This window comes from Melanotaenia boesemani, chromosome 10 (assembly GCF_017639745.1).
Source record: "Melanotaenia boesemani isolate fMelBoe1 chromosome 10, fMelBoe1.pri, whole genome shotgun sequence".
Lineage (NCBI taxonomy): Eukaryota > Metazoa > Chordata > Actinopteri > Atheriniformes > Melanotaeniidae > Melanotaenia > Melanotaenia boesemani.
Genome location: NC_055691.1, coordinates 26,514,704 through 26,527,758, shown reverse-complemented (window position 1 = coordinate 26,527,758; position 13,055 = coordinate 26,514,704). Strand labels below are relative to the sequence as shown.

At 35.5% G+C, this 13,055-nt stretch overlaps 2 protein-coding genes across 3 annotated transcripts; one reads left to right on the top strand and one right to left on the bottom strand.

The window, feature by feature from the left end:
- Positions 1-2,082: 2,082 nt before the first annotated feature.
- Positions 2,083-6,819, top strand: tspan3a (tetraspanin 3a). The gene is made up of 7 exons (XM_041996334.1): positions 2,083-2,258; positions 4,183-4,374; positions 4,534-4,608; positions 4,791-4,892; positions 5,013-5,165; positions 5,270-5,353; positions 6,033-6,819. Exons 1-7 carry the CDS (start codon positions 2,196-2,198, stop codon positions 6,123-6,125), a joined length of 762 nt encoding a protein of 253 aa, XP_041852268.1. The 5' UTR covers positions 2,083-2,195; the 3' UTR covers positions 6,126-6,819.
- On the bottom strand, positions 6,733-12,972 carry pstpip1a (proline-serine-threonine phosphatase interacting protein 1a). 2 transcript variants are annotated; one of them, XM_041996330.1, is made up of 15 exons: positions 12,748-12,972; positions 12,313-12,413; positions 12,141-12,215; positions 11,994-12,028; positions 11,782-11,888; positions 11,631-11,693; positions 11,038-11,142; positions 10,183-10,228; positions 9,893-9,972; positions 9,371-9,469; positions 9,187-9,283; positions 8,952-9,039; positions 8,775-8,851; positions 8,042-8,142; positions 6,733-7,943 (listed from the first exon to the last, which is right to left on the bottom strand). In XM_041996330.1, the coding sequence occupies exons 1-15, from the start codon at positions 12,775-12,777 to the stop codon at positions 7,812-7,814; spliced, it is 1,236 nt and encodes a 411-aa protein (XP_041852264.1). In that variant the 5' UTR covers positions 12,778-12,972; the 3' UTR covers positions 6,733-7,811. The 2 variants fall into 2 exon arrangements, with proteins under 2 accessions (XP_041852264.1, XP_041852265.1); XM_041996331.1 differs by having other exon boundaries at positions 8,042-8,136.
- Between the last annotated feature and the right edge of the window lie 83 nt (positions 12,973-13,055).

The window sequence follows — 13,055 nt, the reverse complement described above, 5'->3', positions numbered from 1 at the left end:
ATGAAAATATGAAACAGTTTTCCAGGTGTGACTGGCCGACCAAAATTACTCCAAGAGCACGGTGACAACTCATCCAAGAGGTCACAAAAGACCCCACAACAACATCCAAAGAAGTGCAGACCTCACGTGTCTCAGTTAAGGTCAGTGTTCATGACTCCACCATAAGAAAAAGACTGGGCAAAATGGCCTGCGATTCCCAAGAATTTTGGGAAAATATTCTATGGACTGATGAGATAAAAGTTAAACTTTTTGGACGATGTGTGTCCATTGTATTTGGTATAAAAGTAACGCCGTATTTCAGAAAAAAACCCATCATACTAACAGTAACATATGGTGGTGGTAGTGTAGTTTCAGGACCTGGAAGACTTGCTGTGATGAATGGAACCATGAATTCTACTGTCTACCGAGCAATCCTGAAGGAGAATGTCTGGCCCTCTGTTCGTGACCTCACGGTGAAACGAACCTGCGTTCGTGAAGCAGGACAATGATCCAAAACACACCAGTAGGTCCACCTCTGAATGGCTGAAGAAAAACAAAATAAAGACTTTGGAGTGGCTTAGTCAAAGTCCTGACCTGAATTCTATTGAGATGCTATGGTATGATCTTAAAAGGGTGGTTTTATGCTCAAACCCTCATTTGTGGCTGAATTACTACAATTCTGCAAAGATGAGGGGGCCAAAATTCCTCCACAGTGCTGTTTAAAGACTCATTGCAAGTTATCACAAATGCTTAATTGCAGTTGTTGCTTCTAAGGGTGGCCCAACCAGTTATTAGGTTTAGGGGGCAATCACTTTTTTACACAGGATGTTTTTTTTCTCCCTTAATAATAAAAACCTTAATTTAAAAACTGCATTTTGTGTTTACTTGTGTTGTCTTTGACTAATATTTACCTTGTTTGATCTGAAACTTTCAAGTGACAAATGTAAAAAAAAAAGAAGAAAGAAATCAGAAAAGGGGTGAACACTTTTTCACACCACTGTATATCACAAACAAACTTGTTTATTATATGAAGTTATCCTACTTCATTTTCATACATGAAACGTGTTTAACACTAAACTGGTCAAACCCAAGTATTCATTTCTGTCTTAATACCAGTGATCTTCACATTTTATGATGTCATGTTACCTGACCAGTAACCCCTGAATGGTACTAATACATCTTTTATGTAAGGGACAAGCACAAGAAAAGCACACACTCTGCATGGAAAGTGGTTTTAACATGAGACTGAACATGCACTTCAGAATTCATATCCAGAATTAAATTCTTCCTAGTCAGAATAAGCATTTCAAATGTCTAAAATTACATTTCTCCTACCTAAATGAACATTGCAGATATCTCCAGTGTCATTCTTACTTGGTCAAATGACCCCAATTTCCCCCATTAATGTGTATGACGAGATACCAACTTCCATGCTTTCTAAAATTAAATTCAGGATGGCCAGAATAGACTAAATACATGGAGAAAATTACTAGGAGAGATTCTAATTTAAGATATCCACAATCCACTTTTTACTTGTCATTTCAGAAAATTAAGGGTAATCTAATAACGTCAAAAACAAATTTTGACTTATTAAAATGCTATTGTAGATCTGCACTATTAATATGAATAGCGATTGATTGAAATGCATATCCAATATAGTTTATATGTTAAAGTGGACACAGACATTTTAAAAGCTTTTTAGATATTTGAAACTTTATTTTTACTACAATATAAATTTTTAGAAATCTCAAAATCAAGTTTCTGTTAACACAAATGTTATTGAGGATATCTTTAATTACATTTCTGGATTTTGAAAATACAATTTTGGCTAGGAAGAAAATACTGGCAGTATGCTTCGAGTAATTGTTACAGCATTCTGCCACTAGGTGTCGCTAAAGCTCTTGGACTTTTAGATAAAATTTTATGTTTTTTCTTAACATATTTTATGTAAATTGACTTATTTGTTGCAGGAAATAAACCCAACTTAATATAAAACAGTGTAAAATAACACATTTAGGGGCGGTAAACTTTTTTTCTTTTATAAAACAAGGTTCACGTTGTTATTGCGGATGTTTTGGTGGAGCTGTGCTGCCAGCTTGTCTGCAGCGCCCACAGTTGAGATTTGGAGTCCGACTGGTGCAGCAGGCAGAGACATGTCTGAATAGAGCATTTCATTATTTTTCCAACAGGAGAGGCATTCAGTCTCCACGTTGAAGATGGGACAGTGTGGCATCACGTCCTCAAAGACGGTCCTGGTCTTTCTGAACCTGATATTTTGGGTAAGTTTGGAGATTCGTGCCTATTTTAAATGTGCGTCATTCACAGTGTCAGCTAGCTGAATGTAGACGGCTAAACTAGCTTCAACATGCCGACGTTTGTTTTTAACAAGTACAGTAGTTTGAAGAGCTAGTGGCAAAGCTTTCTCTTAACAATGCTGTGAGTAGTAGGGTTTTGTAATTTCTTACCAATAACTTATTGTTATATGAACTACAGTCTGTTACGTTTAAGTGTAAAACGACCTTGTGCATTATCTTTGAAGTTGAGCTTTTACTTTTTGACCAGTCTCCTCCTCAGAGGGTCTTGTAGGTTAAAGCAGACCAGTAAAGTGATTCAGCAAAATATGGTGTAGCGGCCCGGAGCTTCAAGTCGTTGTAAAGAGTTTTTACATGTTTTTAGTAGTCTGCAGGTTGGAGGCGGGTTGGATGCAGTGTCTGTTGCGGGCTCAAATATACAGATTAAATTACATGGGAAATAGTGACTGTATAACTGCGTAATCAGCAGTGTGCTTAGTTAAATGCATATTTATGCAGGCTATCAGATATTTTATGCATTTTGTTATGGCTGGTGTGCATCTTAAAAAGCGTACGAGGATTTTAATCGAAATAACATTATTTTACCACTTAATTTAACTATATATTCATATACTATATAGTAATAGTGATGTTTTTGAGTAAAATCTGTAACGTAATTAAATGTAGTAGTAGACCACTTATTACACGATAAAGCCATTCTGTCAACAATATTCAGTCATATAAATAGATAAACACCCTAAGGAAATCAGCGACTTTCTTTTTTTACAAGATGGCATGTGATCCTGCTTCATGCAGTGCCATTTAGTGAAGTGATAAAATAAAATGAACCACGAAATTTGCTATTCCTGATGTTTAAATAAATAAATTATGACAACTACTGCATGGTGATAAATAGTTAATTTATCACCATGCATATTGATAAAAACATAATTGGTTTCTTTATACAATAGCAGTGGTTGGAGACATCCTTTGGGAGTGAGCTGTTTTCTGCAAACAATATCATATGTAGGACCAGTTTTTCAGGATTGCTTTATTATTATGTTAAGAGGTAAAGAGCTCCTTAAGGCCACCAGTAAAAGGCATGGTTGCAGATGTCTTAACAAAGTATTCTAAAATAAACAATAATGAAAGAAAGCATTCATCTGTTAGAAAAACAATTAATTTTAAACAACTGGTAATTTAGTTGTACTATAAAAGGAGACAAAAATGTAGTTTTTGTTTTTGTCTATTTGCATAATTTCTTTGAGCACTGGATTATCTGTCTGTCTAAATTAACTATTAATCATCTTGAATCTTTTCTCCTTATAAATAGTGTTTTCTACTGGTAAATGATGGATTCCAAATGGTTTGAAAATGGCTTTACTTTTTACTCTTTCCACATTGACAGGCAGCAGCCTTTGCCTATCTACTATTGTTGCTGATGTCTTTCCTCCTCAGCATTATATTAATGTACACCTTGGAGTAGCACTACACAACTCCAAAACTCTGTGTTTCTGACTTGTTTTGGTGGCAAACCCACATTTATTATGTACATTCCTCCACCTGTCGTCATCCAGTAACATCCCAAGGTTGAATAAAACCGCAAATCACAACTTTTCTTTTTTAATGAATAAAGGTAGAGAGTCATATGGGTTATTTTTTTAAATGTGGTTGTAATTATCACATGTTAAAACCTGTTTATTTATTATGTCCTGTTGCTAAAAAACCTTATAATTCAAAAAGAGTTTACCTTACCCCGGTGACTGTTGCTGCAAATTACAGTAGCAGAGGTTTATTTTCTGAAGCAGAAATATGATGCAAAAAAACCAACAACTTTTTAGCCCTTTTGTAATGTTTTTGTTTTCCTTTGTGGGCAGTAATGTTTAATTCTTTTTTCTGGTTTTCTTGACAGGCCGCTGCTGGCATCCTGTGCTATGTTGGAGCCTATGTCTTCATTACTTACGATGACTACGATCACTTCTTTGAAGATGTGTACACTCTCATCCCAGCCGTGATCATCATAGCAGTTGGAGCTTTGCTGTTCATCATTGGGCTCATCGGATGCTGCGCTACAGTTAGAGAGAGCTACTGTGGACTTACAACGGTCAGTACAGCAGTTTACATTTTTGGCTTTAAAGAGACATGTAATACAACTTTTATTAGAATAATTTTCTCATTTATCACATTTAATTGAACACAAAACTGCAAAGAATTAGGAAGGCGGCTTGTTCAAGTTTGTTAAATCTTGTTATTGAATCCACAGTTTGTCATCATTCTCCTGCTGGTTTTCATGACGGAAGTAGCAGTGGTGGTTCTGGGATACATTTATAGAGCAAAGGTAAGAGCCAAATGTCAGGTCTGTCTGTTTTCATGGCTTCATTTGACACCTGTGACACAGCTAATCTTTCTAGTATCTTCCAGCGATACACTTGTTTAATGTCTGTTTGCTGTCATGAGGATATCTAGTCTGAGGAGATGTTATAGCAAATGTCCGGTCTTTCCCTTCTTAACTGTTAACAGGTTGAAAACGACGTTAATGACTCTATAGTAAAGGTTTACAATGAGTACAGCGGCACTAACAGCAATGCCCAGAGCCGTGCCATTGACTATATTCAGAGACAGGTGAGGACAAAAATCTGCCTTCTATTATCACTTGCAATCTATTGATGTTGATGTTTCATCTGTCTGTCTGTTTTCAGGTAGTAGATTTCAGTCTTTACTTTTTACTGTCTTTCTTTTCAGCTTCAGTGTTGTGGGATCCACAATTACTCAGACTGGCAACACACACGCTGGTATGACGAATCAAAAAACAACAGTGTACCTGTCAGTTGCTGCAAATCCAGTGTTGCAAGCTGCACAGGGTCCCTGACTCATCCCGAGGATCTCTACCAAGAAGTATAAATATTTGTTCTTTGAAAAAAAAACAAACAAACAAAAAAAAACACAATAGAATGACTTCTCATAGTTTTCTTGTGCTTGATTGTATTTTGTGTTTACAGGGTTGTGAAGCTCTGGTTGTGAAGAAGTTGAAGGAAATCATGATGTATGTCATCTGGACTGCACTGACCTTTGCTGTCATCCAGGTATTTCACATCCACCATGGTGCCATTTCGTTTTAAGTCAATGGAGAGCATAAAAATTTTGATGTAATCGTGGTATAAAACTTGGCATTGTCACACACTAAAGTTCTGAAATGTTCTAGAGATGTGATGAAGTGGTGAAATGTAAGATAGCAAATGTCTGCAACATTTCCTCTGGACTTGTTGCAGAGATTTCCCACCCAGGCCCCTGAGTAAAATTTAAAATAAGGGTAAAATAATGGTTCTAATTGTAGAAAGTTACCCAACAGCAGTTTGAGCAGTGGTCTCAGATTACCTTATGAACTGTGAAAGCAAAAATAAAATTGCAGGACAACTCTCAATGGGTATAATTCTACCTGCCTTAATATGTGATTGTTAAGGAGATGGTTGAATATACAAGCAGAAATGTACTACTTACAGATTTAAAGATTTGTTGTCTTTTAATACTGAATTGCAAGGAAATAAGAATAATTAGTTTTTACAATGAAATTTCACCACTAGATGTTACAACACTCACACATTGGACTTTAAAAGTTAAGCTTAAACTAATATGGGCCATTTTTTTAAAATAGAATTAAAGTAAAAAACAAATCCTATCACCAAACGTTAAATGTCTGAGAAGCTGTAAATATTGTGTGAGGTAACATTTCAGATTTAAAACATGTTTCTTTTTTCTCTCCAGATGCTGGGGATGCTGTGTGCATGTGTCGTGCTATGCCGCAGAAGCAGAGATCCTGCCTACGAGCTTCTTATTACAGGCGGCACGCAGGCATAAAAAGTAGAACACACTTCTCAACGTGAACCTCTTGCAGAAGTGATGTTATTGGTGAGAGCAAGAAGAGAATCTGTTATCACACAAACACACTAACTACATTTAAAACATTTACATTATTTTACCAAAAAAGCTTTAGGCCAAATTCAGTAGAGGTCACTGAGACGTCCTTCTTCTGTAATGAGACTGACATGAGGACGGTAAAGTTCATTCTGACAAACTCACTGTCAGTAGGTTTTGGAGATTCTGTGGAGAGGGTAATTTTCTCATTATACTTTGCACTATACATTATACTTCATTTAAAAATCTGTCATTTACTTGAATGAAAGAGATTTTTATTGTTCTTTCACAGCTTGTAGCTCTACTACCTGTTGAAACCATACTCTTTACCAGCATAAGAAACCGATAACACCATAGCCCAACTCGATCACATAGCATGTTTTTGTGTGTGTGAACTATGTAACTTAAGTTTCTCTCCTTTGAACTTTATTTTGTGAATGAAACTTTAAGTACATTGATAGTTTAAAGCAACTCGAGGTAGATTTTACTATACAGGTCTTTATTTTGGTTTAAACAGCGTGCGTTTCGATTTAAAATATAGGTTTTTTTGATGTGTAGCAGAAGTTAGACTCATGAATGTAAATACAGTCTATGTAAGTTAAAAGTTGGCAATTAAATTACAATTTTTTCTGGTTTATTCAGAATTCTGTGTCCCTTTTTTTTCTTGTTTAAACAAATCCTATATTAACTAAGTTTTATTACCTGTAAGGCCCAAAAATAAGAGGTCAGAGTTCAGGATTTTTCAACATTAAAGAGATGTAACATGTCCCCAAACTGTCATCAAACTAGATTTAAACATCGTGTGATCTCTAAATAGTTGTTTTGAACATGTATACAGGCCTAAAAGGACTCCACTGTGGTTATTTGGTAACGACCTGCTGCAGAATAGTCTTGACATGTTAGTAAATCGACCTCTCAGCCACATGATCTATGAATAGTGCATGATCTTTTTTTTTTTTTATCCACCTTAGACATAGCCTTCACTTCATTAAATTGTTCTTTAAAAAAATAAGAAAGCTGAATATTTCTATGCTACACTGAATAAAGACAACTTAATGCTCAAAAATCATTTTATCTTTAAATTCTTTCAGAAAACAAACAATAACTATTCATATAAATAATATGCAAGCCTACAGCATAAATTAAACATTCTGCCCAAAAAAACTACAGTGCACAAATTAACTTTATTGTCACAATCTTGTGAAATAAATCAGTAAATCTCCCTGTCGTCAAAAGTATGAGAGGCACCAGCAGTGAGGAGACTGTAACGTGGCGAATGAATATAAATGAATCACCACGGCCTCATGCTGCTCTATCATAAAGCCACTATGAACATAATTTATAGGTGATAACTGCATTCTTTTTAATATATTAAAATTCAGAGGTTATTTGGAAGAGGTGCAATATTTTGCTGTCAGCATTTTGTTCAGCTTGCAAGAGCCACGTGTTTCTGCCTCGGTTTCATTTACAATGCTACCACCAGGGGGTGTCAGAGTTTGGAACATTTAACTATTTGTAATTTAGTGCTGAATGCAAAACAGATTAAATGTTATTTAAGGCAGTTAAAACATTTACATGAAGAAGTGTAGTATTTTCCCAGTCGCTGTTGCAGGTGGACATGAGGAAAATTCATTCTTTAGCAAGATAAGTGCCTGGAACCAATCCAGAAGCGCCATTTCTTTGCACCATCCACCAGCCATCCTCACCTTGATCTATGACTACCACAACATCCCCAACAGATAATGAGAGTTCATCTTCCCCCTAAACATGAAAAGAAATAACAAATCAACAGGATATTCTTTTAGTTAATAGAATTAAGAACATGTTAAATTGTCTCATATCTTTAAAAAAAACCAGACCTGTGCCGTATACGCATACACAGCCGTGTACGTATTACTGCTGAACTGGAACCCCTGAGATCCCGGAATGGAAGCATATACTCCATCTAATGCTTCTGTTGCTGAAAGATGAATAAATCAATAAATAAAGAATAAAGAGAATGAACTTATGTTTTGCAACAAATATCAGCCGACGTGACTTTGGGCTGATGTTTGACTTACAAAAATCTATTTACGGGATGCAGTATTAGTATATATGACAGATGCAAGATTAGTGATGAATATTTTTTAGCATTTTCCAGGAAATGGCCTGTAAGCTACTCTTTAAAAAAACACAAGTGAAATAATTTTTGGCAGATATGCATTCATAGTTGACCTTTTTTTAGAGGTAGTAGGTAAAAATAACTTGTGTTAAATTTAGCAATTCATTTGAACGTCTCAGCTTGGTTGCTAACTAACACTGACAAATTTAACTTTCAGTAACAAATGCTGGCGTTAGCAATTGTAACTGTATTTCTTTGCATTAAAAATTGCTTTAGTAAACATAAATATGCAAAGAAATACATGTATATAAAACCATGTAAATGTAGGTGACCTGCAACATCGTTCGTTGGCAATAACTAATAAGAATAAGAGCTACAATTGGTAAGTTTGTAGTTTCTGTAGAGATTATTTAGACAGAATCAGGTGGATTTTACTATCACAATTGTCATGTAGATTTTACAGTGTTACTGAAATAACTTTGGTACATTACCAGCAGGTTGTGCAACTGACTCATTGATGTTCTGTCTGGAGACACTGGTACAATTCCCCTGCAGAAAGTTTGAAAACCTAGAAGTTGAAGAAAATTCTCAGTAACTGGCAAACAAGAAATGTTTAGCAGATACTTAAAAAAAGGGTAGAATTTAGCCATTATTTGTTCTTATTTAACCTTTTTATGACTCCTCCTCCAAATCCAACATTGCCGTTTTTCTCAGATGAAGCATTGTTCTCGTAATAATTTTGGTATTCAATTGGAGCTTTGGAAAGAGCATGGAAATTCAGTAAAAAAAAAACAAAACCTGCCAGTTCAGAGGTGACATCTCTCCAGCTGAGAGATAATATTAAAATCACCTCCCAACGTGGAACATATTCAAATTAAAATTAGGTTAAGGAAAAGTGCCTACCGGGGCGAGTTGAGCCGGTCTTTTTCATCTCCACAAAGCAGTTGTTGTCTGTGACGATGTCACAGTTTTCAAGTGTTTTTCTCACGTTCTCATAACACTGAAAGCAGTTTGTAAAGATGGAGTTCTAAATATAAGTACTGACTCTCTAACTGTGTGGTACACATGCAAAAAATTAATACCCCACCTCATCATCTTTGACAGATTGCATTGATAAATGGTTACAGTGGATCCACAAGGAATTCCGTAGTACAGTGATCCGGTCTTCTTCTTGCTGCTGAAACATCTGCAAAGCAACAGTTTGAGTGAAAGCTGATAGATAATCAAGAAAACTGGCAGCTTTTTGCACAGCATCAATATCTGTTAACCAAGTTTTTTTTTAATGCTTCATGGCATTTAGATGTGTGATTAAATTCTTCCCTTTTTTCTATGTCTGTGAGAAACTCCTGTGTTTTGGAGATGACAACTGACCTGACAGGGATGTTCTATGTCATTCAATGCCTGCTTCAGCTTTGCTGATGCTATCACATAAAGGAAGTCTGTTGCCTGGAAACATCTTTGTAGATTTAGTGACTCGCTATGAACTTTGTTTATGGATAGCGTTACATATTCTGACTGACAAACCAGACCTGCGGTGCTACTGTTCTAGGTCTAAGTTTGTCCTCTGTTTAAGAAAAGAAAAGAAAAAAAAGATCACCTAGAGTCATACCTCACATGTGTCAATGTGTGTTGTTTCCCACTCTTGACGGATCTTGTCAAGCTGTTCGATGTTTGACTTGTACTGGTTCTCTAAAGACAAAGAGCATGTAACAAAGTTACATGCCAATTTAAAGTTCAAATTAACATGTACATATGACACCCACGAGTTAATATTCTGTACATTAACTATTCTTGGAACCCCTTGAAAAAGAGAAGTTAACCACCCTGAAACTGTTTTTCAGCAGCTTCCTTCATGCATTTCAAATAGTGCATCTCACCTTTTAGTCTGTTTATACTTACCAGCTTCTTCTGCAGCTTCTCTGCACTGTCTAGACTTATTGTTCATCTAAAAAATGAAAGGAAAAAAAGAAGGGAGCATTTGTAGAATATATATAAATGTGCTTTATTTCTGTTGCAACAATTGTAGCAGACCAACTACTGAAAGATTTCAGAGCAGGTTCTGTAACATCACTATTATTTTCCCCTATTGTTATAAAGCTTTCATTTGCTCTTCAATTCAGTTTTGATTACTTGGAAGTAAAACTGTCTTTTTACTAAAGTGTCTCATATCTCACTGTGACATTGTGATAAGGATAATATTACTCTATTTCCCCTTTAACCCCGCTTTATTTCCCTTTTATCTATAGAAACATGTATTGTTACTTGAAACCCCAATACACTGCTTTATTTCAGGGGGACAAAAAATAAACATACAGATAAGTTAATGATGGCTGAATACATAAGAACTGCTTAAAATGATGCTTAAAATGATGTATTTGATTTTGAGTTATTTAGGAAGTCCTTTAAAATTAATTAATTTGAAGTTGCAGGTTAATTTCTGACTCATTCGCCTGTAATTACTCACTTTTTTGTGTACTGCAAGTGTAAAGTGTTCTCAATCTATTTGACTACAATATAGGAATATCTTTTAAAGAGGCTGCAGCATTTAAACAAGCAGAAAGGGGATGAGTGGGACTTCAGATATTTGAAATACTCCTCTCAAAATAAAGAAAGCTCAGATTTTGACACAAAAAAAATTATTTATGGATAATTAAATATTGACATTCTCGGCTTATTTCTTTTAAAAGAATTAAAAGATTATTTCTATTACAATGACAATGTTATTAAAAGAAACACACCACAAAACATATTTACCTTCTCAATCTGTTTGGGAGTGGCTGTGGGAGCGTTGCCTATCCTGTCAGCCATTTGCTCTGTATCATCTGCCTCCTTGCAGCGTTGCTCATAACATCTTTTAGACTAAGTGTAGGAAACAAAACAGAAACCCCTTTACACAATGACACCCATGCTTTTGTTCATTCACACTTCAAACAGGAAAAAGAGATGTAGGGCTTTTATTAAGAAAGAGATGACATACATGTGCACCAGGACAAACAGAAAAGATCACTCACTTCCTTCCTGTTAGCAGAGAAGCTCATGAATTTCAACAGTAGAAGCGATAATCTTTCTGTTTTTATTGCATCAAGCCTACTGTGTTAATGCTGCAATTTACTTGCTTTTTGCCTTTTATGATAATATAAAATTTGGCAACATCTTTTCATATCAAGGCCCAGCTGCACTTCAGGTTATTTTCTAGCAAATATAAGCAGAAGCTAGATGAGCTAAAAGTCCTGATTCATGCTGTTTAGAGATCCTCAACCCAAACTGAGAAGTACATTTTCTTAGTAAGAGCATGATTATTTGAATTAACAGAAGTCTATCCTCATGAAAGCAAGAATTGACCTTACTTCTATTGTTTTCTTGTAGAGGGAGACTTTTGTCTTCTGGACCTTCTCTATGATGGTTTCATACTGTGGAAAGGATAGTTGTGTTAGAGTCAACTCTTTATTTATTTCCTCTTTAAGCAATGATAAAAAAAAAAAAAAAAAAAGACCTCACTTTTTTTCTCTGTTCTTTTTGTCTTTCTCTGAACTCTTCCATTCTTTTCACCTCCTCTTTTAGCAGCCCAGACAACTGAATGTGCAAATTTCCTATGGTTTCAATTTCTGAAAACCAAAATATACGTTAAAACCACTGAACCAAATCAATCATGCTGGAATGCCCAAAAAATAGCTAAGTAACATAAAATGGACAGCAAAGCATGTCCTTACGTCTTTTCATTTCGTCAAAGGAGGCCTTCAGAGTGCTGTAAAAGCAAAACAAATCCATAAAACATGCATAAATTTCATTATAATACAGAATCACTGAACAAAGAGTGATAAGCATTCCTGGGCAAATGTACCCACGCACATTCTTACCAAATCTCAGACAAACCCCCGGCCTTTCGGGCAATGGACACCAGTTCTTTTCCATATTTCTCCTCTGCTGATGCCCTATGATAATAATTAAAATTTAGAAAGAGAGCCACCTTTTTATAAGGTCGATTACTAAGAAATTCAGGTAAAATTAAACAGAAATTAGTGTGTCAACCTCATTTTCAAGAGCTCCTCTATGTCTTTGCATGTTCGTCGACCTTCATTGAGTCTTTGAATAATATTCTCACAACCAGCATTGCTGGTGAAGTCAGCTCCCTAGGAACATTAAATTTCAGAAACTTTATTCACAGTCTTAAAAAAGTAAATGTGTCAACTCTTGTATGCTAATCTGACGCAAACTTTCCTGATGCTCAGTAAGGTGATTGGCAATTAAAAAACAAGCAGATGTCAATAAAAGATTATAAAAAAATGTAAAAATGGAAATTGTTACATGCCGGGCCTAGTATTCAAATAACTAAGTGGTAGAAAAAAATGTTGTGTATTTTACATGTGACAACCGAGGTCAAGTTAAAATAAAGGAGAGTAAAACACTGAGTTTCATACTGCCAGCAAAATTGATTGACAAATAAGTAAAATAACACTAACTCACCCAGAATTCATCTTTGAATTGTAAAGCCATCTCGGCAGAGATTAAAACAATCACTCGTGAGCTCGTTGTTACTTCTGTGATCCCTCACAGCGTAACAGGTTGTGGCTTGATGCAAGTGAAACGGATCAGAGCACATTCAGGAAACAAGCCTTCATGCAGCAACTCACGCTCACTTCAATTCATTTGATTTAAATGAGGAAGAACAGCAACATGTCAACACTTCTCTTAAGTGAATTCATAAGTGAAGTGACAGCTCATACATTTTAATTAAGTCTTTCAGAGTAATAATAAAATAGTAAAGATATTTA

Coding starts and splice junctions, on each gene's coding strand:
- tspan3a (XM_041996334.1), top strand. CDS start 2,196: ATGGGACAGTGTGGCATCACGTCCTCAAAGACGGTCCTGGTCTTTCTG. Junction 2,259..4,182: donor TTCTGAACCTGATATTTTGG/GTAAGTTTGGAG, acceptor TTTTCTTGACAG/GCCGCTGCTGGCATCCTGTG. Junction 4,893..5,012: donor TTGACTATATTCAGAGACAG/GTGAGGACAAAA, acceptor CTTTCTTTTCAG/CTTCAGTGTTGTGGGATCCA.
- pstpip1a (XM_041996330.1), bottom strand. CDS start 12,777: ATGGCTTTACAATTCAAAGATGAATTCTGG. Junction 9,973..10,182: donor AGAAGCTGCAGAAGAAGCTG/GTAAGTATAAAC, acceptor CTTTGTCTTTAG/AGAACCAGTACAAGTCAAAC. Junction 7,944..8,041: donor TGTATGCGTATACGGCACAG/GTCTGGTTTTTT, acceptor TTTCATGTTTAG/GGGGAAGATGAACTCTCATT.